Source organism: Python bivittatus, unplaced genomic scaffold (assembly GCF_059951505.1).
Source record: "Python bivittatus isolate LINGU-HERP-01145 unplaced genomic scaffold, Pbiv_v1 ctg000240_np1212, whole genome shotgun sequence".
Lineage (NCBI taxonomy): Eukaryota > Metazoa > Chordata > Lepidosauria > Squamata > Pythonidae > Python > Python bivittatus.
Genome location: NW_028277051.1, coordinates 1,855,544 through 1,882,518, shown reverse-complemented (window position 1 = coordinate 1,882,518; position 26,975 = coordinate 1,855,544). Strand labels below are relative to the sequence as shown.

The 26,975-nt window shown below is 49.8% G+C and overlaps 2 protein-coding genes across 2 annotated transcripts in view; one reads left to right on the top strand and one right to left on the bottom strand.

The window, feature by feature from the left end:
- EFCAB5 (EF-hand calcium binding domain 5) overlaps positions 1–1,223 on the bottom strand; it is a 52,670-nt gene extending 51,447 nt beyond the window's left edge. Inside the window, exon 1 of the mRNA XM_088138745.1 lies at positions 971–1,223. Coding sequence (XP_087994871.1) covers positions 971–1,191 — 221 coding nt within the window. The 5' untranslated portion in view covers positions 1,192–1,223. The remainder of the gene's footprint in view (positions 1–970) is intronic.
- SSH2 (slingshot protein phosphatase 2) overlaps positions 729–26,975 on the top strand; it is a 114,480-nt gene continuing 88,233 nt past the window's right edge. The window contains exon 1 of the mRNA XM_088138743.1: positions 729–989. Coding sequence (XP_087994869.1) covers positions 927–989 — 63 coding nt within the window. The 5' untranslated portion in view covers positions 729–926. The remainder of the gene's footprint in view (positions 990–26,975) is intronic.

Here is a 26,975-nt window from a genome sequence, read left to right as displayed (position 1 = left end):
TTCACTAGCTTTGTCCTTTTGATTCCTCCCTATTCTTATTATATCGCTATCCCATCTTTCCTCCAGGAAGCACAAGGCGGCAGCAGATGGATGGGATCCTTCCCCCCTTCTGGTCCTAGCAAGCACCCCACCCATTAGGACAGGGTTTCCCAAGCTCAGCCACTTTAAGACGTGTGGACTCCAACTCCCAGAATTCCCCAGCCAGCATGGCTGGCTGGGGAATTCTGGGAGTTGAAGTCCACACGTCTTAAAGTGGCTGAGCTTGGGAAACCCTGCTTTAGGGGCCAAGTCTCTTCTGGGCTGGCAATCAAGGCTTCTGCAACCTCAGCTGGCTGGGGGGCGCCCGGGCAACCCTCAGTGACTCTGCAAGCCCCGCGCAGCGATCCGTGGCTCGGCCGGTTGTGAAAAAGCAACCCTGAGTCAGTGCACGTGGGTAGGGACTGCGACTCCCAGAATTCCCAGCCCACCTTGCAGGCACGCGAGCTGTCTCTGCTGTTGCAGGGGCTGCTGCAACAGACCCCCACCCACAGCGGAAGAGTTTCCCGGGGCCGCCCCCCGCCCCGCGCTCAGCAGCGGGGAAGGAAGGGCGACTCCTCTCCTCCGGAGCGGGCGCGCAAGAGTTAACCGCACCGCGGAGGGCGGGGCAGCGGCGAAGGGGCGGGGCGAAGAAGGTTCGGCGGCTTGACAGGTGGCGCATGCGCGCTGGCGCCTCATTGTGCCCGGCCGGCCCAACCCCGCCGCGCCTCAGTCGGCGAGAGAGCGTTGGCGGGGGAGGAGCTGCGGCCGCCGCCGCCGCCATCGCCGCGCCTTCTTCCCCTCGCTCGCCCGCTCGGGCCGCCTCAGCCGCCCTTCCTCTCGCTTCTCCGCCCGCCGCCATGGAATAAAGGCTCTTGGCAGGCCGGCCGGGGAGGCCCCGCCGCGCCCCGATGGCTCTGGTGACGGTGCAGCGCTCGCCTACCCCCAGCGCTACCTCCAGCCCCTGCGCTTCGGTGAGTTGCTCGGCGTGAGGGAGATCGCGCCGTTGCCGCCGCCGCCGCCGCGGAGGTGGCTTCTGCGCATGTGCGGCGCGCTCGACGCCCCCTCCTCGCCCCGGCGCCGCTTCTGTGTTTTTCGGTATTTTGTCCTCCTCCCGCCACCGTCCTCCCCCTCCCGTCTTCTGCCCGCCTGCCTTGACAGCTGCAACCCATTCATTCATTCATTCATTCTTTCATTCTTTCATTCTTTCATTCTTTCATTCATTCATTCGCCTCTCCGTCCCTCTTTCCTTCCCCCGCTTCCAAAATGGAGGCTGCAGCTGGGAGGGGGCGCCTCTGGGTGATCCTTTGCAGCCAGAAGGCGTTCGTGCCCTTCAGCCAGATGCACATTCTCTCCACCGCCTGGCCCACAGGCTGTACACCCCAAAGGTGTATCCTCCGCACCTTGGCATTTTTGTGTTGGTGCCTGTATGCTTGCCCCACACCCCATTACTCACCCCCGGTTCCCTGCTTGCCTTTCTGCTGAAGAGCCCCATTAGGCAAAGTTGGGAGCATTTCTTTAAACATCAGGGAGTTTGGATTTGTTTTTACGCGGAGAAAGAGGCTTTTGCATTTGATTTTTGGAAGACGTTCGCAAGCGTCTGCTTGGAGAGAAGCAACGTCTCTTCTGAATGACGTGCAAAGCTGAAACTGAATAGGAAATGCCTTGTTCCCCTCCCTCCCCCCCTTTCAAAAAAGGAGATTCTGCCCAGTTGGAGGGCAGCGAGCAATGTCAGTGAGCCCCTGGCTGGCCTTTTCTAGGGCTGGCTGCGAAGCCGCATCGGGCCTTACCTCTTGGATGGGGCACCACCAGGAGTGTAGGTTGGGCTGGGAGCTCGAAATAACGTTCCAGAAGAAATCAGTGACAAACCGCTGAGACCACCCGGGTGTCACCAGGAGTTGCACTTGGCTAGAGGGACCCTTTACCGTTTTTATGAGAACTTTAAAAAAGGGACCAAGTCTTGTTTAATAAAATATCATTAGGGTGTGATCCAACAAGCATTTACTTGTTTCTGAGTAGATGTATCGGGGGACAATGCCATGCAATCTAAATGAAATAATAAAAGCAACAGGAACGCAAGACGATTAACAAATAAGGGGGAAACTGGTAAATATTGATTTAACGGCGTTGATACACCATCTCAGTGTGGCTGATTGTGCTGTGTGCATGAGCAAATAACTAAAACAAATCGGTAACGAGACAGTAACAAAAACAAACTGATAAGTGCCGGTAATCACTGTAGGCCCCTGTCCTGCTGAAATAGGATCTTTTAACATTCTAAATATAGTTCACTACAATATATTGCATTAAGCTTTCATGTTTAGATGCTATGGATGTATTTATTGCTAATTTTTTTCCCCTCCATAATGTTATTTGCAAGTTTAGTCTACGAGAATATGTCTTGCTGTCGGATGGCCATGTCACTATTTTGCAGTGTTTTGTAATGTAAAAGCTGTTGGTTTTTGGGTTTTGTTTTTGTTAATGTGCCAGCAAGAATAAGCCCCATAAACGGAACAGAGAATAGCTAGCTATCCATTCATTTTTGCAGCATGTACTCAATAGAATCTTGTTGAGTTGAACGGGAACTATTTTTCAGCAAACTTCCCTCAGGTTCTAGCTTTAGTTCAATTCAAGGTAACTATTTATCTTGGTGAAAAACTGGAGTTGAGATGTGGCTACTTGGAAGTTTTTTCCTGTCCATTCCCGCCAGAACACATTCTGAGAACACATGGTTTTGGTTTCTGCAAAATGTGTGTTTACGTACTCGGGTTTTGGATCCTGCATGTCTTTTATTTTGAACAGGCCCAGCCCAGAGATTGGCCCTTGAGCCAAATCGGTCCCACCGAGTTGTAACATCTGCTCTCCTTAGAGCAAACAAACACTGGACGGAGCTGAGGGTTTTCCAGGCCCTCGGTCGGGAGGGACAGGGGGCTGTGACCGGCCCTGCCGTATCATTGCCAATCTTTTCTAACTGACTAGATGACCCACCCTTGATATCTGGTTTCATAACTGTCACAAAGCAATATGCCGGTGAAAAGGGATGTCTGGAGGCTATTAAGTCACTGCTGCTCGATTTCTGCTTACGGTTATGTTTTATTTGGGCTATATGGGTCAGTTTGAGGTGATCTAGAAGGCTGGGCCATTCGTGGGTTTTTTGGTTTTTTTTGTACAGTACTTTAAAACTCCTAGCTGGGCTCTGTTGCGTAAAGCAGCCTTCCCTAACCCGGTGTCCTCAGATGGGTTGGACTTCCCTGCTGCCAGGGCCAACAGCTGGCTTGGAAGCTTTCAAGGCTTCTGACGGGCAAAATGAGGCAGGAAACAAACGTGATAAGGGTTGTGGGAGATGCCCTGAACTGCAGATCCAAAGTCATCTCAGCCGCTTGGAACAGCCAGCCCTTGCAGTTTGCTAAGTCTCTGTCATGTGTTGGACCTCCATAAACAGGTGAGCAGGCACCTGGTCTCCGCTACTTGTCTTGCAAAGGGAACAGCCACAAAGCAAGTCCTTTTTCACCCTCTTAAAACAATCTCTGAATCTCTTGGGCTCCGTCCCTGCAGCACCAGCGGTTTTCTAAAGGTCTGGAGGAGAAAACCTCCCCCCACAACCAAATGCTTTTAACTCAGGATGCATCTTCAGGCAAGGCAGCTGCTTTACCATCATCTCATTAAAGCAAGTTAACCCTTCCTCCTTTTTAACTATCTGCAATATCTTTTTGAAAGTATACTGATGACCTGCATGTTCCTCCTTTCCTCTAAGGAGCTGAAAGCAATGTACGTAGCAACCCCGCCCATTCCTTACAACCACCCTATTAGGTGAGCTAACCTGATAAACAATGAATGGTCCTTACCTTAGCTTTCTACTCTCGGTCCTATGCTACTTCTCACTTCCATTCCCATGCCTCTTGCAGTCTGTGGGCAAAGTGTTGTCTCCAAGCAATAGTGTACAGATTTCTAATGTTCCACACACGTTGCGTACATGGAGTCCTAAGTTAGGCTGCCGGTCCGGTGCCAATCTGCTACGAACAGGAGGGGCATCCGAATGACTTGTTTAAGGCAACTTGCTGAGATTTGATCTGGCATCTTCTGGGCTCACACCTTGGGCTCTGCTGCGCTCCACTGGGCGGCCTCTACAACCCCAGAAACATCTTTTAAGATTTCTGGAGCGGTGCTTTCCTGGCATCGCTCAAGATCATGCCATTCCCATAAGCACTTTATTAAACACCCTTTAATGGCTTTTGGAGTCTTCCCCGGAAGGCGTGATTTGATTATCAAGCACACTTAATTCCACTTCAGCTGCTCCGTTGTAAATACTGATGTCATCCGTTTATGTCCTTCCTGTATTATTGATTGCAGGGGGAGTGTTACGTGCAGATCATCCAATTTTGTCTACCCAGTCAGTTGTTCTGTGGAAGGTGAAGGTCCTTCATACTTGGTTTTTGGAGGATAAAATACAATTGGAGGCCATGGAAACCCCTGAAGCAAAGAAAAAAACAGCTGGGACTCGGGTCCTCCCTCCCTCCCTCCTTCCTTCCTTCCCCCATTTCCCTTCTTCTTTTTCTCCCCTCCCCTCCCCTTGTCTCTCTTCCTCTTCCTCTGTTTCCCATCCTTCCTTCTTCCTTTTAAAATCTTTATTTCAGCTGCTGGAGGCAAGGCTGGATGTAAATCTGGCAAACCAGCAAGCCAGCCTCCTAGGGTGAATTTTTGGGTTGTTTGGATTTTTTCCCGGAAGTGGTGCAGCCTTTGTCACGGGCTGCTGTCATGTCAACGTCACCGGTGCTGGCAGGTGCTTGTCACACGCAGGCAGCAAAAGGAGGACTTGTACACAAGATCGTCCAACCGTTTGCTTGGGGTATGGCAGCTTCCCCTGAAAGGGTCTTTTGAAGCCTCGTGTTTTATTTTGTTTTCTAATTTGCCGAGTGGGGGAGTGGCCTGGGGAGCAGGATCCAACTTGACTTTCCTCATCCTGGCTGTACGAAGGCTCTTACAGGCTGGGAAAATAAAAAGGAGCATTTCAAAATAAGACAAAGAAAAAGTGGATGACTGTTTCAGTCTTATCTAGTAAAACAGCTGTTAGTCCTTCAGTTAATGTGGGAGAAAGACGTTCCAACATAATTCACTCATAAACAAGGGCTGGAGTTTTGCTGCTTCGGTTCTGAGACTCTGCATCCTAACCCCTTTTTTCCTGGCATTAAATCTACTTAATGAAATTCCCCCTAAGTCTTTCTTCCTTAGGTGTGCATTGCTGCTGAAGGCTTGGCTGCAAAGGTACTGGACAAAACTGTAATTCTCTGACCGTAGGACCTTTCCTGTAAAATCTGAAGGCTGCCCGGCTGCGTCCACAGTGGACCGAGCCTGTTCTAATCCCCAGGCCTGTCTCACGTAGGTTTACTTCTCCCCATCAGCAGCGCCTGCAACGGGTGTTACCGGGCTCTGCCTTGCCCTTCCAAATGGCCCGGGCTTAGTGGGCATCTGGGTAGCGTCTCTGCTTTCTAACTGCAATTCAAGGTTTCGGGTTGAAGGCTTGCCACAACCGGGAACCAGGGGTCTCCTTCTAAACTCACCTCTGCCTTTCTGGAAGGGCCCTTCCCTAACCTCCCCTACTTTATGCTGTGGATGATGGGCCTTCTGTCTCTTGGGATCCTGTCTGGGTAGAAGCCCGTCACCATTTCTGTTGATTCTGTGGATCGCTCAGTGGGCTAAAACGGAGTTGGGAAGTTCACTGTGTTATAAAAATCCAGTTGTCTCAGGCCAGAATTAGACTATGTTATTTTTTTTTGTTTGGGGAGTGCATATTATAAGACATAACAGTTGTGGTTTTTTAAAAACTTTAGCTTAGTGTGTTGTGGGCACACAGTCCATATATCTTGTTGCTGCTTAGAATGCACAATTCATTTGCACTAGATGGTGTGGGAAGGTTGGCCTGTACGTGCTTTTCCAGCAAGTTATCCACCTTGAACAATGTAAGATGACAGCTGCATTAATCTATGGTAGTCCCTTTTCTGATTTACACATTTTATTAAAAGGCGTCAGCTTTTGTAAGCTGCAAGTCACTTCATCAGATGCAATGAAGTGGCTAGACCAGTGTTTCTCAACCTTGGCAACTTTAAGATGTGTGGACTTCAACTCCCAGAATTCCCCAGCCAGCATGGCTGGCTGGGGAATTCTGGGAGTTGAAGTCCACGCATCTTAAAGTTGCCAAGGTTGAGAAACACTGGCCTAGACTGAAGTAGGATTTAATTATATTTTGTTATTGTACGTTGTTCACCTGATTGTCCTTTCAGAACAAGGGTTCCTGATGGCTGAGCAAAAATCAGGAGTCTGGTAGCCCCTTTTCCAGCTAACAATTTTTATTCAAAGGCATCAGCTTTCAGAAGCTGCAGCACTCGCTTCATTAGATGCATAGAGTGGCTAGACTGAGTTGATTAAAGCTTCTTAAAAAGCTTCTGCCTTTGAATAAAATTTGCTGGTTGGAAAAGGTGCTACCGGACTCCTTGTGATTTTTTTTTTTTTTTTTGGCCACCATGGCCAAATATCCGCTTGACTCTTGAGCAGTCTGAAATATTTTCGTGTCCTGAGTTTGTGTACATGTTTGGTCATTTGTTTGAGAAAGGCGTGTTTTTAATTCTTATGAGCAATTGTTGTAACTATTGTAAAACCCTCATCCCAACAAATGAGGCTGGTGGAATAGCCTGTTAAGTATATTTTTTGCAGAAAAGCCTTGAGATGGTTAAAACTGTGTTTCCTCCTGTGTTTTGCATGTGCTGTCCTTGCCTCCGAAAAGGGGGGCTGCCAGTGATTGATTTTTATGCATATTTCTAATTGGTACAAACCTGGTTTCCCCCAAATCCACATTTGGATCCTGTGCTGGCTTTGCGCTGATTCGCCTGGAAAGCACCTGGTTCCTAGTTGCTTTTAGCACTTCCTTCTTTGCTCAGAGGACTGTGGAGTCATCTGATAAAAACATTTCCCCTGCAGGAAAGGTGGTTTATTTATGACAAATTTGCAGTGCCTCACACTTCACTTTCCCCACTGTGAGCCTGCCTGGATGGCAGCAGAAAGGCACTGCTAAGGTTCTCTCCCCACACCCTGCTTTAGAGGCCCACCTGCCTGGGGAGAAAGCTGCATTGCTCCCAAGCTAAGGCACGTGGCCCCCAGATGTCTGGACTTTAGCTCCCAAATTCCCCAGCTGGCATGGGCATTGCCAAGAACCCTACGCGTTGAAATCCCCACATCTGGACGGTGCCAAGGTTGACCCCGGCTGCCATCTGCAGCTGTGCTGGATCCTTCCTCTCTGTCTTCTGAAGATCAGCCAAGGGGCATTTTTTCCCCTTGGGCTCTTAATCGTTAATAATTTAAAATATTTGGTTCTATATTTTAATTGCTATTAGCCTCTTGGAGTACTTACCGTGATTGGAAAGACATATAAATCAAGGGAAAGAATAAATCTGCTTCATTTGCATCTTTACGTGCACGCTGGAGCGGGAGTAGGCATTTCCTGGTAGATTTAGGGATGATTTGCAGTTGATCAGTGATTGACGGCATATAGTTAAACCCCCGAGTTCGGTACGAGACGATAGACTGAGCGCGGCTGACTTGGAGGGCTTTAATGGGGCTTAGACAGATTCATGGAAGAAAAGATTATCAAAGGCTAATTTGGTGAAGCGGTGCCACCCGTAATGAAGGCAATGGATGTGGCTTGCTGGGGATCACAAGGGAGGGGGATTCCTGCCCTCCTGTCAATGTTGTGGGTTTCCCAGCAGCCATACAAGAACAGGAGGGTTGCTTGAACTGGTCTTTGCCCTGACTTGTTCTGAACTTTCTTCGGAGCGGTAAAAGCCTGGGGCCGAGATGAGCAACTAAGATGAGGAGGGGCTTGGGGGCTGACCTGATGAAGAGTGGTGAAAGAAACTGGATCGTTTAGCCCAGCAATTCTGAACCTGGGCAGCTTGAAGATGTGTGGACTTCAACTCCCAGAATTCCCCAGCCAGCCATGGCTGGCTGGGGAATTCTGGAAATTGAAGTCCACACATCTTCAAGCCGCCCAGGTTCAGAAACACTGGTTTAGCCTAAAGAGGAGAAGGCCATGAGCACAGGCTTCCAAGGGCTGTCCCTGGGAAGGGGTGAGAATGTGTCCCCAGAGTGGCCAGGGGTAGGACGGGAACCAGCAGTTGGGAGCTTTGCAGAGGGGGATCCCAACTCAAATAGAGAGGGATTGCCTGCCCCCTGGAGCTGAGGGGGCTCCGCCCATGCAGGGTTTCAAGCCAAGGCGGGAGAACCCTTTGTCTGGGATGGTCTGAGGATTCCTGCCCTGGGCAGGGGGCTGGACTGGAGGACCTCCAGGGTCCCTTCCCACCCGAGGATTCTGAGGTTGAATCAGTGAGTGAATTTTGGGTGGAGAGATTAGATGCAGGTTCTGAAAATAAATGCTTGGGCTTAGAATAACTGTGGAAGGGCATACATTTTGCCCCTACCTGTAGTTGGTAGATCTTGGGGTTTTTATAAAAAGCCACATGGGCCCCATTGCCTGCCTATAATCTGCCCACCTCTCCTCTTCTGTCCAGTGACCTTTCTTTCCATGTCTTGAGTGAAGCAATGAAACAAGAGCATTTCTTGAGAACTAGCATCTTCGGGGATAATGCCTGTACCACCTCTTTGCTGTGCAAATACTTGGATCCTCTGTTTTTGGATAAGCCTGCATGTGGCCTATACAGGTAATCCCCAGGTTAAGAACACCCAGTTGACGGATGACCCATAGTTAAGAACGGAGCCTGTTGTAGCAAAATTCGAGTTAAATACGCAGTGATTTGAGTTAAATACACAATGGTTCAAGTTAATTACGCAATACTACTTATATGGTATTATCCAATCATACTGTTCCGGCTTACGTACAAATTCGACTTAAGGACAGACCTTGGGAACGGAACTCGTTCTTAAACTGGGGACTCCCTGTATGTGATGTGTGCGCGTGCGCCTGGGTTCAGAAAAATAGGCATTCCTCTTCTGAAGTTTATATAAAATCTCATCCAATCAAACTCTTTGGCAATGGGTTGGTGGGGTTAAGTCATGGCATTTGCAGACACGGGAGGAGGTGGCGGCGGCCAATTTTTTAAAAGAGGCTTTGACAAGTCAGCGCAAAATTTTTGCTCTTTCAATGGCTGCCAGTCATGATGGCTTTGGGGAACCTGTCTGTTCAGAGGCAGTGTACCTTGGAATGCCAGCAAAAGGGGGCTGTTAGGATCAGCAGCAGTTGGAGGGGCCAGAAAGTAAAAAAAAATAGAGCTTTTGTGGCCACGGCCAGTGCCAAGTGGAATGCAAAATCTCTGGCTTATATCTGGCAGGGATATTTTTTGAAGTTAATGTTTGTGCCACTATCAACAAGGTGCTTCTTCTGAATACGCCTTCAGTTGGCTTGGATGGTTGTAAACTGATCAGAGAGGAAATTGAGGCCCGTGAGATGGATCTTATTTGTAGTGACTGTTGTCCTCCACTGCCACCGTATGTATATTTATTACTATTTTATTTTATTTCTCTTATTTATGTATTCAATTTCTATAGCCGCCCAAGTGACTCTTGGATTACTGTTGTTATTGGCTGTTTTTACTGAGTTTTAATTCTGGGTTAGCTGCCCAGAGTCGCCTTTGCGAGACGGGCAGTCACATAAATTGAGTGATTGATTCCCCAGCCTAGAACAGAGAAGCTGGCTGGGTTGAACGCTTCGCATCAAACCCGAGTTGTAATAGCATTCGCCAAGAGGTGGTTTTTTGGAGGGGGGGGTGGTTTGAAGAAGCTGCTCTTTCTGTCCAAGAGAGAAGTAATTTAGCGGCGGTGGGATGAGCCGTGAGCCAAACAGCTCTTGGTGGCATAGCTTTGCAGTCAGATGTGGATCTGGAAGCTTTGGGCAATGCTTCTTCCCCTGCGCCTCCCCCTTCAGGGGAGTAATGCCGCATTATCTCACAGGATTAAGGTTTACCACCAAACACTTTGAATTCTTAGCTAGTCCTTCAGAGGACTAAGATAATTTTGCTCACTTGGGTTTTAGTGCTTGAGGAGGAAGATCTTCAAAGCAGAAGGAAGCATCTGACTCTGTAGCCCTTGTTCCCAAACGGGTGCCTTCCAAATGTGCTGGAGATTGCTGGCTGGGGATTATGGGGGCTGGAATCCAACATCTGGAGGGCCCGAATTGGGGAAGTTGATGCACCTGAACCTGAGGGCCTTGGGGGTCCACCAGCCCCACCAGTGCACAAGAGATTGTGCGCCCCAAGCAAACTACGTCTCAAAGGCTGTGATGGATGTCCACGTTCAGATTTATGCTGGATGTGAAATGTGCTGAGGATAATGTGAGTAATGTGAGCGTAATTATTACAATTGGCAGAAAGCAGAGGTTCTGTTTTCTCTGCCCAACATAAATTAGGAGGGCTTGAAGTGGGAGGGTGTCTCTATTATGTAGGCTGCACGCTAAGGAGAACCGAAAGGCAGCATCAACTATTTTTTTAATCCCATTCTAGTTCTGATTACTCTGGTGTAAATGGCATTGTTTCCTGTGTGTCCGGTGTTTGTTGAGAGTGAAAGGTTCACCCTGCTGAAAAGCATCGCCCTTTTATGTCTTGGGCGGGGGGCTATCCGTGCCAAGGAGAAAGAATGATATGGATGTGTGTGTATGAGCAAGAGAGTCTGTGTGTTAGATTTCACATATATAAGAAGATCCGTGCTAAATTATTCCTTCCCTGCTTCTTCGCACGAGTGCACTGTGTAATACCTAGCAAAAATAAAAAAAAATAAAGTTTTATCTGACTTGCTGAATATCCAAGAAATTACAGAAGCCTCTACAACAGTGTTTCTCAACCGTGGCAACTTTAAAATGCGCGGACGTCAACTCCCAGAATTCCCCAGCCAGCATGGCTGGCTGGGGAATTCTGGGAGTTAACGTCCGCGCATTTTAAAGTTGCCACGGTTGAGAAACACTGCTCTACCAGTTGTCCATTGGTGGTGTTTGAGGCTGTTTGGGAGATTTCAAGGTATATTGGCAAAAATCAGACTTTGGAGTCGGGGGGCTGGATTCTCCCTGCTGAGGAAGTTCCACCCCAGGCAGACCAGCTCGGCTTCCCCAGAGCCCTGTCAATCAGTGAGGAGTAACAGCCAATGGCAGGGGTGCTTTCTGGGAGGGAGGCAGCGCCAGACTCCCTGGCTGGGGAAGATGCCAGCCCCACCGGTGGAACCTGAAAGCTGATTATTGGCGGGCGCTTGGCTTGTTTACATACGTTCCTAGGTGGGACGGCCCATCCTGGCCACGGGCCTGTCTCTGACGCTGGCAGGGAGCCGTCAGACCTGTACCGCAGGCATGGGCTGGTACGATCCAAGGCTTCCTGAAGCGAAGCCAAGCTTAAATAGCAGCGTGCAGGATCTTGAGGAGGCAGGCCGGAGGAAACCCCCTTGGCACCCTCTCTCGGGGCAGGGGCACGCAGAGACAGACCCTCCCGGCCTTTATTAGGAGGCGAGGGGTCGAATGGGGCCCTCCGCCTATTTTTCACCCTGGCTGCAGCCCCACCTGGCTGGAAGCAGCCGCCGCCGGGGATGGTCTTCCTGCAGCCTCCCTTCCCTCCCTCGTGCAGGAGGGAGCCCGGCTGGTTGGTCGAGCTCCTTGGGGTCAAGCCGCTGCCAGGCCCAGCCGGAGCATCCCGCGGCTTGAGGAACGGTCCTCCCGGCCAAAGGTCCTTGCTGGAGGGCTCTTCGGCACAAGCTTCCCCTGGTAATTGGCTAATTCCATTAAGGGATGGCCGCTAATTGGCTTTGTAAGGAGGCCCTGCTGAGCTGCGGCTCAGCGTAGGTGCTGGGAGGGGAGCCGGCCCGGGGGCAGCTGGGCCCTGTCTCCCTGCCTGGCTCGCCCAGCACAGCCTCAGGGCTCCGAAACGCTCCCGGACCCCCTAAGTAGAATTTACTCATGTCTCTGTGACGTTTTTTCCTCATCGCCACAGTGATGTGACTGTGGCAAAGTTTGAACTGGAGGCGGCAGTCAAGAACAGCATAGCAGGAGGGGTTTTTAAGGGGTCTTCCTTCGCCCCCAGGACTCTCTTTCTCCAGGCAGGTCACCTGAAGGCATGGGAATGGTAGTTCAGCAGCGTTTCAAGGGCCCCAGGTTGCCCACCCTGACTCCTGCCCTGTCTCCTGGCCTCTTTTCAATTTGCCTCCACATTTCTGGAAAGCCCCCAACTTAGTGCTTTTGTCCCCATAGCAAAACCTACAGTGCAGCTACGTCGCAGAAGTGGAGACCCTGCAGCCTTCCGGGGAAGGACTGCAAATCCTTTTATTCCCAGGCTCCTGGCCATGCCCCCTTTGCCACTGGTTTATAAAACTCTCTGGCGTCAAGCCTTTCCTGTTTGGTCAGTTTTAGTCTGCAGGTGTTTGGGGGCAGAGTCCTCTCCATGCCTCACAAATCTATATAAAGCACGTACTGATGGCCAGGTGTGAATCATTATTACGCAACTTGCACTGCTCCCACTGCCAGTTTAAAAGGTTGTTAGAGGTGCACGCAGCACCTAGCCAACCTTGGCTGATCTGCAGTACCTAGTTGCTAGTGGATGGAAGACCACCAGGAGATCTCAGGGCTGTAGGCCAGAATGGAAAGGTGAAGAAGCATTCCAGAAGGCCAGGGCAGAACAATTCTATCTTGTTGCTAAGAAAGCACTGTGGACTTATCTGTGGAGTCACCACAAGTCCAGCTTTGATTTGAAAATACGTTTTTTAATGTATAAATATACATTTGGGGCATCTAAAAAGGGAGTTTCTACATTGAGAGGCTTGCTAGCTAAGAATGACACCATTTGCAGTAAGAACATTAAATTTGTAACTTAAGCGTGTACATTTTTTAAGTATAAAGCAAGCGAGCAAAACCGAGAGTTGAGAATAAGAACAGCCGCTGTAACTCCCTAAGTAAGCATTGTGGGGTGTGTTTACAGCTGCTCCATTTTAGAGTTATTTTTCTTGATGGATTTCTACTGTTTTGAATGTATTGTTCTACTGCTCTTCAGCTGCTGTAAATCACTGAAGAGAGGGTTGTTTTCAAAAAGAGAGGAGGCATTTTTAAGAAGCAATCAAATTGCCGTCCCTCAATGGAGAAGCGCAGTTGAGCCCAGAAGTTAAAGAAATTCTCCCCGCACGAGGAAAGAAAACTGCTCTTAAAAAGTCGCAGGGGCTCTGAGCCAGTTTTGCTCTGGCAAAAACAGCCAAGGATGCCTGCCTGGACTTGCTGGTCCGAGAACTTCTCAATGGAGAATTGGGTTCATCCTGGCCAGGCTTCCATTCACAGGTTTTTATAAACTTCAAACTGGAGATCGTGCAGGTTTAACACGGATGCAGATTTACAATCAGGGCTCAAGGTTTTTATTTTCCTGAGCTATGCAAAGAATTAATCCAAGGCGATGTTTTGGTGCCTGAGGAATTTTTCTATTGGATGCTGCCTAGAAGATGCTGATTTAATCCTCGTGGACCGCTTTGGGCTTCTGCCTTGCATTGGTGCCTCTTGCTCGTCTGTTTAGAGAGCACAGAAAACTCCCAGAGGTTCAGCTCCGGTGACACTGCGCCTGCTTGCCAAAAGGATGTGTGTTGGTGTGCGTGTCTTTTTCTTTTTCTTTCCCCCTGCAGGGTGGAGTGTGTTTTGACTAATAACTTGCACATGACAGTGGAATCAGAGAGAAATTCTTTCTTTTCTTTTTTTTTTACTCCTGTTAGGCGTAACTGTTTGGCAGACGCTCTTAAGGGAGAGAAGGGACATTGTAAGAACACATCCACACACTGTCTGCTGTGGCTTTGGTTGAAAGGCTTATCAAAAATCATAATCGGGGCTGTGCCCGTGGAAGAGAATAAATGCACAGTGAAAACCCGGTGCCAAAATTGCTGGATTCTGTGTAAAACATGGACATTTGCAAGTTGAATACGTTTGCAGACCTTTTTCAATTGCCTTGTTCTAATCTGGCAAATCAGGGGAGGGAGCAAGCGGGTGGTTACGCTCATCACCTCCTCCATCTTGGGCACCTTTTTGGTTTATCCCCTTGGGTATCTGAATTTTGACCAGGCGTAGCTCTTGGGGTGTTTTGACTTACTTATTTATGCATTCATTTTATTTATTTATTAAAAAATTTAAACCATCCAATAGCGGAAGGTCTCCGGGCGGTTTTGCAGTAAAACACACTAAAAATACAGTCCAAGTCAAAATATATACCATCAAATCAAATGAAATGCAACATAAAACACCATATAAAGTACAGACAACAGCCACCGTGGTCATTCTGAGAACTGAAATACAAGTCAAACCCATTAAAAAGCCTTGGAAACAGACAGGTCTTCTGCTAGGGCTGAAATGGTGGTAATCTGGGCACCAATCAAGCCTCTCTGACTTAAATGGGGTGCCGATAAATGGCATTACTTGCCAAATGAAGGGGCCTGGGATTAGCCCAATTTAGGACCAGAGGCCTCGCTTGGCTGTTGTAGGTCCCTGGATTCTGTCTGTGGCTTCTCTGCTTCAAAGCATCTCAGACTTGTCAAGTCCTCAAGAGTCTCTGTTGCTCTTCCTCAATCTGGTCTCCTCCAGAAGCTTCTAACTCCATGTCCCATCCGCCTGTCAGATGTGTTAGCACCACTGGGCTGGAAAAGGCTGAAGGTGCTGGTGCTAAGCTGTCTCAGCAGATGAACCGTTCTGGGCAACTAGCAAGATCTAGCGTGGGTCTGCTTCCAGCATGTGAAGCTGCTGGAGATCTTTCTTTCCATACAGCCAGTGTGAACTTATTGGGTTCAGGGTGGATCAACCCATGAAACAGCCTTTTGCAACAAGATCATCCAGCTGTGAATGCAGGAGAACGAATGTGGTATTTAGCTGGAAACCACAGCAGAGTCACAAGTCTACAGATGGTGCTGCTACGGAACAGAGCCAGCCTTAAACATGGCTTATCTTGGCCAGACCATAAGTCTGCTGCTCTGGAGAAGGACAGTCCTGATATTGTCGCAGGCTAGAAATAGTCATCCAGCTGTGGATGCCCTTGAGACCTTTTTGTGAATAATAATGTCTTTTGCCAGATAACCCTGTTGAGGTTGTTACTGCCTCCTTGTGAACATGCTCCCTTTCACCCTTGGATTGTTCTGACACTGGATTCATTCTCACGTCATACCATGGTTTGGCTTCTTTGTGACATAGCCTCAGTATGCCATCATGGGTCAGCATGATGGTGCTATGGTTGTGGCTTAATGTCACCACAGTTTTGGAAGTCTAAAGCACAGCTACACTTAGACCAGTGTTGTCCAAACTTGGCCACTTTAAGATGAGTGGACTTCAACTCCCAGAATTCCCCAGCCAGCATGGCTGGCTGGGGAATTCTGGGAGTTGAAGTCCACTCATCTTAAAGTGGCCAAGTTTGGACAACACTGACTTAGATGTTTTAAAAAAAAACAGTTGGGCAGTGTGGAGCATAATCTCACCGTCAGGGCAGGATGGTCTGCGGAAAGCTATGGCTGAAAATGAAGCTTCTTTGGGGTAACCCATCTGCCCCGCTTGCAGGACCAGACAGGGCCGGGCCCAGGTGACAATGCCTTCTCCTTGGATCCATCCCTCTTGTTCCCATTGCTCCTTCCGTGTCTTCTGAAATCAGTTCAGAACAGGAAACTGTCTCAGGATTCGTGGTGGTAGCAACTGTCTGTCTGAAGCACCAGGGAGCAAATTACATCAAAAGGACAGTTTTAAAAAAACAAAATAAGGATTTCCTGCCAGATCTGGGAACAACTCCGACTCCCACCTTCTCACAGCCATATTATTTTCTTAAGCTCCTTCCTAGCAACCGTGTTTTGAAGAGTTTTTGTTTGTCCCTTGAAGATTCTTGGAGACTTCGTTTTCATCCTCCCGTGCGTGCCATGTAAGTTCAGCTCTGTTCTAGTAGCAGAACAACCGCCTGGCTGGTCAAATGTTTCCTGAAGCAGCGTCCTCCATCTTTATATAGACTTTATATAGGTTAGATTTACTCTTAGCTGAGACAGGTAATCTTCCATCGCCGCCAACACCCTGGGAATACGTACCGTATCGTGCTGGCTCTTGCAGTGTGGAAGATCTAGCATGGTGTTCTGAGATGTTTGCGGCTGTCTGCCCATGTTCTAGGATTATACGGTACTGTGTGCAATTTCTTTCTTTTTTTTATCCATAGCGTGGAGCAACATGTTGTCCCTGCTTACAGTGGAAACAAGCAGTGTATAATTGGTCAGTGTATAATTGCATGTCTTTAAGTAAATGGTGGGCTGCTGTCACTGTGCAGTGCAAAAATTCTCCTGCTCCAGCCTGTGAGGTGATTCTCTTATTCCATGAGAGATGAGTCAACGCGGAAAGGGCCCTCGGGAGATGGAAAATTTAAAACCGCTCTTCTGTAGCGTTCATGGTCTGCAAGAAGAGCCAATCCATCAGCCACATAAAGGCTGGCTGTTCCTTCCAGGCTATGAAGCAGAATCTCATAGATCTGGGCCAGTAGACGTTGGCTGGGGGAGGAAAACGATTATGCTTGGCGTGGCTGAGGGTGATGGAAGAGAGGGAAGTTCTGGCATAAAGTGGATGGACGGGATTGAAGTCCTCACTGGAATGCCCTTGGAAGATCTACGAGTTATCGCTAAAGACAGGCTAAGATGGCGGGCGTCTGTCCATGTGGCCATCAAGGTTCAAGTTTAGCTTAACGGCGCCTAACTAATCAGAGTTCTGCCAAGCCTTGGAAGCCACCTAGTCCAGCTCTCCTGCTCATTGCAGAGGACCTAGAACTTGACCATCAAGAACATTCATCCTTTGCTATATACATGTTTTCACTGTTAACTGTTCTTCCTGTCAAGCAAGGTCCCCCTTCCCCCCATAATTTCAGCTTCTCAGATTGTATTCTACGCCGATGCGCTTCTTGTGATTTTTGCCCCTTTTGAGATGGTCATAGCCACTGCCACCACCCTGCTGCTTTCCCTGGAGTAAAAATACCCGGTTTCCTCAGCCTCTGCTCTCAGGTTCATCTCCATTCCTCTGAACCCTTTCAAGTTTGCCTGGGTCTGTCCCAAACGCTTGCAAAACCGGCATTAGCACTGTGTTGTTGCTGTTTTTTTTTAATCCATCAGTTTGCCCTTTTGAGAAAGCGAGCAGACCAGGGGCCATCCTGTTCTGGTTCCTTGCACACCATCATGCCTCCATGGAACACCTTCCTGATGTCCTTGATAACTGCGTGAAGATGGCCCTGCACACCTCCAGCCAAAGACCTACTTGGGCGACCTTGCTCCATGGGAGTGACATGGAGCGTTGCCCATAATTGATTTCTGATAGTCGTGTCTTTACAGCAGTAGGAGCCGGGTGAGCAATTAGAAACAGCATTATCTTTGTGAAGGCCACTAGTGGCCGGTTTCCCACAGCATGCCAAGCCTGAAGGTGGCTTGTTTTGCTTTGACACAGCGGGATCTGTGACACCAGCCATTGGGGTTTAATAAACTTTAGTTCACGGCTGAATGCGTTGGGGAAGCCCAGTCAGGGTGTCCCTGGCTTGAGGCCAGGAATGTCATTATTTGCCCAGGAAAAAGCTCAAAATGTATGTATGAAAAAGGTGAGCAGTTGCAGCTCCCTGGTTTTTGCTCAAATATAGGGGAAAACATTCTGAGGGTCAGATTGGTCCAACAGTGGAGCGTCTCCCTGCAGAAGTGGTGGGCTCTCCATCTTTGGTGGTTTTAAAACCACCTTGGTTGGTTTTCCTGCACGCTGCAGAGGCTTGGACGAGATGGTCCTTGTGGCCCCTTCCAATCCTATAATTCTGTGACGCTTTGATTCCCCTTTGACCTTTCATTCAGTTAGTGGGTTCTCTTGGGAAGTGCCATCCCTTTGGAGGGCCCCTCTTGTGCCAAATAATGGGAGGCTCCTTGGGTTGCATTTGCTAATTTTCTTTCTTTCTTCTTCTTTTCTTAATGGGCACGAGGTTGTAATTTCAGAGAGCCAGTTGTGTGTCTGCTCTAGCTGGTGGGATCTTGGTGAACGTCTCTTCACCTGCCTCTTTCAGAGAAGAAGAGGAAGTGCAGCTTCTGAAACATTTTGAAACTCAGAGTTACCCCTTTTCTTCTCCTTTTTACGTGGGCCAATCGGGTGCTCGTGGAGCAAGTCTGTCTCTGTGGTTGCCGAGAGTCGACAACGACTCTGGTGCAGTGGTGAAGGTGGGAGACCCCCGATAAGGTTACTGCCAGAAGTTCCTGGGGGGGGACTTGGGACAGTACCCCTCTCTCAGCCCTAGGACCAATGTGGTTTAATGGCAAAGGTGCTTATAGAGAGTCACCGAGATGACCTTGGAGAAAGTAACTAACCATTCATTCAGTTTATATGGCTGCCCCTCTCAAACGTATGACTGGGTGGCTGACAGAGAATAAAAACATTGTAGAAAAATAATAGGAAAACTAGACAGGGATGACATTGGAAAAACGTGTTGCAGAGATGGCATGAGAAAGATGTTCAGTCTGACTCCACTCTAATTCACTAGAGCAGGGTTTCTCAACCTGGGCAACTTGAAGATGTGTGGACTTCAACTCCCAGAATTCTCCAGACAGCATGGCTGTCTGGAGAATTCTGGGAGTTGAAGTCCACACATCTTAAAGTTGCCCAGGTTGAGAAATCCTCCACTAGATTATAAGAGGGAGGGAAGAACTCAATCAGGCTTTGAAGATTCTGTTACTACAGCCTGTATCAATAAAGTAGGGGTTCAGTCTATCTGGTGAAGGCTGTTTCCTGACTTGGCCCACCTCGAAGGGCTGATAGCACAGGACTAGGGGTGGGAGACCCAGATTCTAGTCCCCCCCTCAGCCATGGAGGCTTAAGGGGGTTTGAGCCAGAATCCTTTCCTGGCCTGACCCACCTTACAGGGTTGCTGTTGGATTTGGGCTGGGGAGACCCAGGCTCTAGTCCCCTGCAGCTGCAGAAGCTCCTGGGGGGCTTTGGGCCAGGCCGCCGCTCCCTGCCCCAGAACCAAGGTGGTGCAGTGGGGAAGGGGCTAATGCCCACATCCCAAACAGCCAGGATGAAGTCAAGGCCTGCTGTTTTCCTTATTCCTTTGGAATAAGCCAGCAGTTGTCAGACATTTGGTCTCAGGACCCTTTTCCATTATTAAAAAGGGTCGAGGAAAGAGCTTCGGTTTATGTGGGTTCAGTCTATCAATATTTACTCTATTAGAAATTAAAACTAAGAACATTTTAAAGTATTTATTTATCTGGCTTCACAGACCCCCTGAAAGGGTCTCGGGGACGCCCCATGGGTCCTCAGACCACACTTTGAGAACCACTGGAATAAGCAGGTACCTCTGGCGTGCTATTTCTAAGGATCCAAGCCGCCTCTTGGACTGTGCAATAGGATGCCTGTGAAATGCTGCTCCTGGGATCATGAATGCGTGTGCGTGCATGTGTGAAATCACTCTTTTGTTTGGCTGGTGAGCAATTCTTGGTTAATACCAGGCTGTCTCCGTACGCCTGTCTGGAAAACCACCCCTGAGGCCGAAGCCGAGAGATCAACCTCCCCAAAGCCCGGAGGCCCGACTGAATCTCCTCACCTACTTTCCTGGTCCTCCTTGCCCCCTCCTGCTTGCCAGCCAAGGCAACGCCCGCTGCCTTTCAAAAACAGCGAATGAGGGTCACAGCTGGCTTGCTCAACCCACCTTCAGACCAGGCCGATGGACTGCTTAGATATTCATCTTATTTAGGTGATTTTCACCCTTTGCAAAAAGTGCTGAGGGAATTCAGGGTGGGGAGGGGGGCACAGAGCCCTGGTTAAGGTGCGTGGACATAAGGGGATGTGCACCGACTCCTGCAGCTGTGAGTACGTGAGATGCTCAATCCAGCGTTGCAAAGGGGAGTTCCAGGGTTTTATTCAGGGAGGGGCAAGAGTTGGAAAAGAGAGGCCTTCGTGGATTTCTGTCTCCAAAAGATGCCCGGAACAGGATTCGCTTCTTTGCAAGGTAGCAATTGCCTTAATAATTCACATTTTCCCATGTTGGAGTTGGTTGCTCCCGCATCAGAACGGGGAGCCGCTTCCTTCCTCCCCGCCCCCCATGCAATTGTGCAGGATTTCCTGGCCACTGAAACAAAAATGGAGAATCTAATGTGGGGAGGAAGCCTTCTTGCGGCGGAGGGGCCCCGAACGGAGTGGTTGAGGCTGTCTTTTTTTCTTCTTTGAGCTCCCTTACTTGTTTCTTGCAGCTTTTGGTACATTTCTCTTTGAAAGAAATATTTCCAGATTACCTTCTGTGGACAACGAAGTCAAAATCAGACTAGGTAGTTTTACGAGGCGGCCAGAGGGGTTGCCGCTCCCCAAACCCCTTTGCCCATGACAATTCCCCCGTCCAAGGGAAGCCTCCCCACAGCCCGGGTACAGGCAGGGGCGCCCTGCAAAAACTGTCCTTCAGCTCGCCGCTTTGTGCTTGCGACCCCAGGCGGGCTGGGAATTCTGGGAGCCGTAGTCCCCACACATCTGGAAGATGCCAAGGGTGGAAGGTCCTTAAGCGTGTCCCCAGGAGCCTCCCACTTGCACCCCCCAGCATTGCAAGCTCGGGTGTGGGGATGCTCTGGGTGTACGTTTGTGCCCAGGGAAAAATGGGGCTTCTTGGAAGCCGGAGGAACGCGAGCACGTGCCTTCCTCCTCTAGGCAGGGGGTCCGTTCCTCTGTCGGGTGCTTCTCGCTGTCGCTGGAAAGGGCTCAAAACCTGCTTGGAGGAGACAGCTGTGGGGCGGGGGAACGAGTCTCCTTTTCCGGTTCAGAACAATGTGCTTAGGGTTGCTGATGTGTTTGTGGTTGTTTTTTCCCTCTGCTCTCTCTGTAAACTCTTTCAGCTGTTTCAAAGGCAACCTGGTGAACCTTGACTGTGGTTTGCACGTCCTGAGCGCCGGACGCTCTCGTGCACGGCTTGCATCTCTCGTCTCGAAACGTGAGAAGCAGCCCAGTACCCCCTTTCAAATTTGGCAGCTCACAAAAGCTGCTGCCTTGGAATAAAATAGGTCAGCTGGAAAAGAGGCTACCCGACTCCTCCTGATTTTTTGCCACCTTAGACTAACGCGGCTCTCCTCCTGCAGCGTCTCTCACCTCCGTTTCTCTTGGGGAAGTGAGGCTTTGCATAAAAACAGGGGGAACTGCCTTGCTCGGCCAGGCCAAACCACAAGGCGCCCAGTGTCCTGCTTTCCGGAGTGACCCGCCAGATGCCTTTGGAAATTGCTGAGAAAGCTCGAAGGGAACAGCCTCCCCCTGAGATGGGGAAATTCATATTTGGTGGGAGAGTGCCTCTGGCACTGGAGGTTCTATAGAGCCATGCACGATTCCTGCTCTTTGACAGGATGTTCCTCTCCCACGAGTTTGTCTCAAATAGTTTAAACCAGTGCTTAGAATATCTGCAGCTCAGGGCTGAACTGTGGCGTCCTTGGCGCTCCCTGAGCTTGGCGGTTTGCTTGCAGACGTTTCATGACCCGACTAGGGAACATCATCAGTGCTGGTGGGTCTGGGGTCTGCTCCCTGTTTATATGCTATTCTTTCTACAGTACTCTAATCAAGGAACCACCAAGGAGACAAACAATCAAGCAGAAAACAATACCCTAACCGAGGCGCTACCAAGGAGGAAACCACACCCCACCCACACTGGCAGAGCAAGCTACTGTAAACAGGGCGCAGACCCCAGACTCCCCAGCACTGATGATGTCACCGTGTTGGGCAATGAAAGGTCTGCAAGCAAACCGCCAAGCTCAGAGCGCGCCAAGGACTCTGCAGTTTAAACCGGTGCCTGTTGGTCCCTTTGGAGCAATGAGCACCGTACCATAGAAGAGGATGTATGAAGCTCAGGGTTGAATGTTAATTTCAGTTGTGGCTGGGCTGTGAGCTACAACTGTTGTAGTAATAGCTGTGAGCTGTGAGCTACAACTGCCGACATGTTGCCTCCATACCAAAGGGAAACTGGCTGGGGAATTCTGGGAGTTGAAGTCCACCCAGCTTAAAGCATGCTGGCTGGGGAATTCTGGGAGTTGAAGCCCACTCATCTTAAAGTGGCCAACTTTCAAAAACACTGATCTAGACTTCAGTTTATCCACAACAGTTGGCAGTCTTCCGTTTGGGACGGAGGCAGCATTTCGGCGGTTGTAGCTCACAGCTAGTACTAACGGGCCTCGTCTTTCTCCTGAAAAGTCGTATTACACTTGGCGATTTTGTGGTTTGGAAGCTCGTGTAACGTTCTGGCTCCGGTCCCTCCTTTGGGGAGCGAGCAAACAAACAAAAATGGTTATTTATCACGTGCCTTCTGCCAGGGCGCAGCCCAGCCACAACTAAAACGAACATCTAAGCTAAAGCAAAACTGAAAGTTACACAAACGTCGTAAAATCAGCACATAACATGGCATAGTTGCAACCACCCTAAAAAATAACACACAGGTATAATAATATCCTGTAACTGAACAGCTCCCCACCTGACTTTGTGAATGGGTTTAATGCAGTGTTTTTCAGACTTGGCAACTTTAAGATGTGTGGACTTCAATGCCCAGAATTCCCCAGCCAGCCATGCTGGCTGGGGAATTCTGGGCATTGAAGTCCACACATCTTAAAGTTGCCAAGTCTGAAAAACATTGGCTTAGCACATTCCTAGAGCCCCTGCTTTGCTGTCAGAAGGCCTCAGTTTCTCCAGCTGAGAAAGGGTCAGGGGTCCGTGGCCTCCCCTTTGTTCTGGAGAGAGGGCAGAGTCCCTGTCACTCTGGGGACTAACACTGGGCAGAATTTTGGGCACAAAGGCGAGGGCCCCCCATGGAGGAACCATCAGCGGCTCCCTAAAGCAGCCGCATCTTTCCTGGGGCTGCACAGCTGCCCTCTCAGCTGCAGCACGATCCCAAGAAAAGATGTAGGATCGCAGTGGGTAAACCAACCGCCTGACCTGACCCAAGGAATGCCCTCCCGTTTCCCAAGCTACACCCTGGCGAGGTTGCCCTGACATGATCTCGGTATATCAGCAACCTGTTGAATGCCCAAACCAGCCATGCCTTTGGCGGCTCTAAGGCTTAACGCGGTCCCCAAAGGGCCAGTAAATAGAGCAGTTGTCGTGTGGGTACAGCTGAGAGCTGATCTGCATAATGTGAGGTCAGCACAGTGTCTTGGTGCAGAACAGCTGCCCGTTCTGAGCCGCAAGAAGGGCTTCCCAGATTTTGCTTGAACTAGATTTTGAAACAGGAACGCAGCAGAAAGCACGTGATTTGGCTGCTCCTGGGTGCAGTCCTGCTCCTTCTCACTGGCTGTCCTGTAGTAAACCAACCCTCCCCTGTTCCTCTCCAGATGTTAGGGCTTCAAGGGATCCTGCACAGAAGGATCCTTTCATGGTTCTTCAGAGTCACATCAGTCGCGCTGCTGGGGTTCGGTTTCCAGCACCCTCACCAGCCGGCGTCATAGTGCTGGGAGCTGAAGTTCTGCAAGATCTGGAGGCAGTTGCAGGTGGCTGTGGTTCTGCATATCTACCCAGGCATCAACCTTCACACCTTGCCCAGGTTGAAGATGGAGGTGGCATGGGCATCATCCTTGCCCAGGTGATGTCCCTGGGGTGCTGCCTTTGTGTGGGGCTTGAAGTGGTGAAGGTGACAGCACTTCCATCTCTAGGAAAGAAAAAAAATAGCAGCTGTAAGGTTGGTTAAAAGCTTGGAGTTGCAGAAACCCAACCTAGGCTGGTCCGGTCTGCAAGGTGGACCTCTTTGGCCTGTCAGTCAAGAAGCTATGCTATACCCCTTCCTTCCGTCCTTCCATCCTTCCGCTCATTTCAGTCCAGCCAGGAAGAAAAAGCCTGGGTGACCACTTCCTACAGTGCAGGCAATTCACCTGCCATTCCCAAAGGTTAAAGAGCCAGCATATTAAATGGGGCTGTTAGCCAGGCGTGATGTCCGTGATCAGAAGCAGTCTACCTTAGGGCACTGCTTGAAGGTACCACTGTCTCTGGGTGAACTTCCTAAAGTCGTCTTTGGACCACAGCTCTGGTCTGCTCAGATGCCTCAGCCTATTCCTGCTGGACCGTGTGCTTTAATTAAAACGGCTGCATAATCCACAGGCTAAGCTTTCTTTGAACTTGCCCTCAAGCTCGTTCCGTAGAGAGGTTTGTCATCCCCTGCGCAGAAGGTGATTTGGTCAATCGAAAGGCCTTGTAAGTCAAATAAATAATAAAATATTTATTTCTGGGTTCCAGTCCGCCAAGTTGATTGGCTGTGCCCGGCTGGCTTTCTCCTTGCCTGGATTCACCCAAAACATACCTGGGCTAAGACAGCCCGTTGCTCACGACACACTGTGCTCAAAAGCCCTCTTATGGCCCAGCGTAATGGCCTGGTTCCCACAGCATCCACTGGACCACAAACTCTCCCTCATGTCAGGCTCCCTGGGGTCTGGTTTGAAGCCGTCCTGCTGTTTTCAGGGCACACATGCACAGCCCTTACACACCTGCATGTTAGTGCAGTGCTGAGGGTTCATTACGTTCCTCTCTGGTTGCACACTTGGTGGAAAAGGTGGGTGAAGAAGTTTGGAACAGACAAAATGGGAACATAGAGGGGGGCAAGAGGGAGGGAGAGGGAAGAAACAGGTTCGGGAGACAGAAGAGCACGGAGGAAAAGTGCTGGAAAATGGTACCTTTGGTTCCTCTCAAGGAGTCCCCATGCTGAGAAAGTGGGCTGGCCCAGGGCACCTTGGCAGCAGCTTGGTGATGGAACAAGAACAGCTGGTTTTCATGGTTTTCGTGCAGCCTCTCCCCCCGCCCCGCAAATATTTTTCCTTCCTTTGGCAAAAAATCCAGTTCCTGTGGCGCTTCACTCATACCTCTCTAAGCAGCGGAGGGCATAATGTGCATTCCAGTAAATCAAGCGTCCTCAGAACTATGACAGCAGTAAGTGCCCCCGATATCAATTCCACATAATTATCCTATCATAAAATCCTGATAACATCATCATAGATGATGGTGCAGATTAGTTGCTAAAGGGATCCGGGGCCAAAAAAACTCAGATGCGGATGGTCCAGATGGGAGAGGCGACCGTGGGAGAACAGAAGGCGCAGAGGCAGGCAGGGTTGGCGTGGGGTATGCCAGCCCCTGCCCCGGTTATGCCCTTCAGAGGCTCGGGGGGGGGCAGCTGAGCCTGTTTGCGTTCCATTCGGGGGACAGGATGGGAGCAGAGCAAAAAGGCGTTGTGTATTTCACCCTCCCGCTGGCTGTAGAGGATGAGAGTTGTAGTCCACCCCTTTGGGTCAGGAAAGGCAGCTCCTTTTCTTCCCCCTGGCAGTGGTTCGTGTTTTTTTTCCCTCTCTCTCCCTCTCCTCTGGCGCTCAGTTCCCCTTTCGAGTGTTTCCTGGCTGGAAGTCTCCTGTCTGCATTTCATTAAAGGACTCTGAAGTGTGTTAATGTCTCCTCCTCGTCTCTCAGGCATCCTGGCTTGGCTCAGATCCTGCCATCAGCGAAACACCTGAATTCACAATTAGAGGGAGAGAAACCCGTAGTTGGGTTATCCCAGGAGCCTCATCCAGTTCAGGATTTTGTACCTGCAGCTGCCCCTTTTATCCTCCCTCCCGCAGAGAATTATTATTGATCTGCCAAAGGCAGAAGCAGCGTAATGAATAGTCATTGTTTAACCTTTCCTAGCCTCGGAATTTATCTAACCCCTTTTTGAAACAACATAAGCCTGGTTTTCATTGCCATGTCTTGTGGCAAGGAGTTCCACAGGTGTTCTGCAGTCAGCTGGCTCAGAAGGCAAGTCCCTCTTCTGAGCCACACTTCTTCTGAATGGTAATACAGACACAATTCTGAGTTGCTTGCAAAGCCGGTTGCAGCCGTACCAAAATTATGTATGTAAAAGTCTGTGAACAGCTGAGGAGAGATGGCTGCATAAAGGTTGAGAAGTTTTATTTTGATGTTGGAGTCCTCAAGGCTGCAATTTCGCCAAGGGCCCCATTGCCAGAGACGGGACCGGCTTTGCCAAATCCCTCATGGCCATTTGTCTCCTTGCGTACCTGTGTTGCCCAGGGACAATATTTATTCAGGGCCATCAAGGAACAATGTGCTTTGCTGCATTAGAAGCAAAAGGGCTTCTTGGTTCCTTAGTTCAGGATCCAGACACACGCACTATACTTGTGATCACGTGTGTCAGAGAATGCCCATTGCTTCTGCGGGTGAGTTGATGCTTTCCTGCTTCCCACAGATGGCATTTCTATGGCTGCTGGCTATGAGGGCAGTTAATTAGCCAGGCATCCCCCCTTGCGAGGTGTAAGAGAAAGATTGTGTGTGCACAACATGTTAACCCACAAAGTGGACTGCAATCCACATAAACATAATATCTGCTCATTTTTCAAGAGCCACAGCACTTCATTTTGTCTGCTGGGGTGACCACTGCAGCTGCTCTCATAGATTCCAAGCCACAAACAGGCAATTCATAATCGTTAATATACCTTTACAGCGAGAAAAGACAGTATACACAAAATACGTACAGGCAGTCCTCAATGTACAACCATTTGTTCAGCGACTGTTCAAAGTTACAAACACACTGATAAAAGTGACTTACAACCAGTGCCCAAAGTTACAGCTGTTGCAGCACCCCCACAGTCACGTGATAAAAATTTGGGTGCTTCGCAGCCCACCCGCACTTATGACCACAGGGGTGCTTCAGCTCCCCCCACCCACCCATCTCCCCCCCATCTATGCCCTTCTGGGCCCCTGCTGCCCTGTGCTGTGCTGCCCCCGCTGACCGTCACCGTCTTCTTGCTCCCAGGGCTGATGAGGCGCGCTGCTGCTCAGGGTTGCTTTTGACTTTTTTTTTCCTTCAGCCGAAGCCAGCTCAGCCCGGCCAGCAGCCAGGCTGGGCACGCCTTGTCAGCAGCAGGAGGAAGAAGACGGTGAAGGTCAGCGGGGCAGCAGTGCAGGGCAGCAGGGGTCTCGGAGTGCAGAGTGGTGAGGACAACTGCAGCTG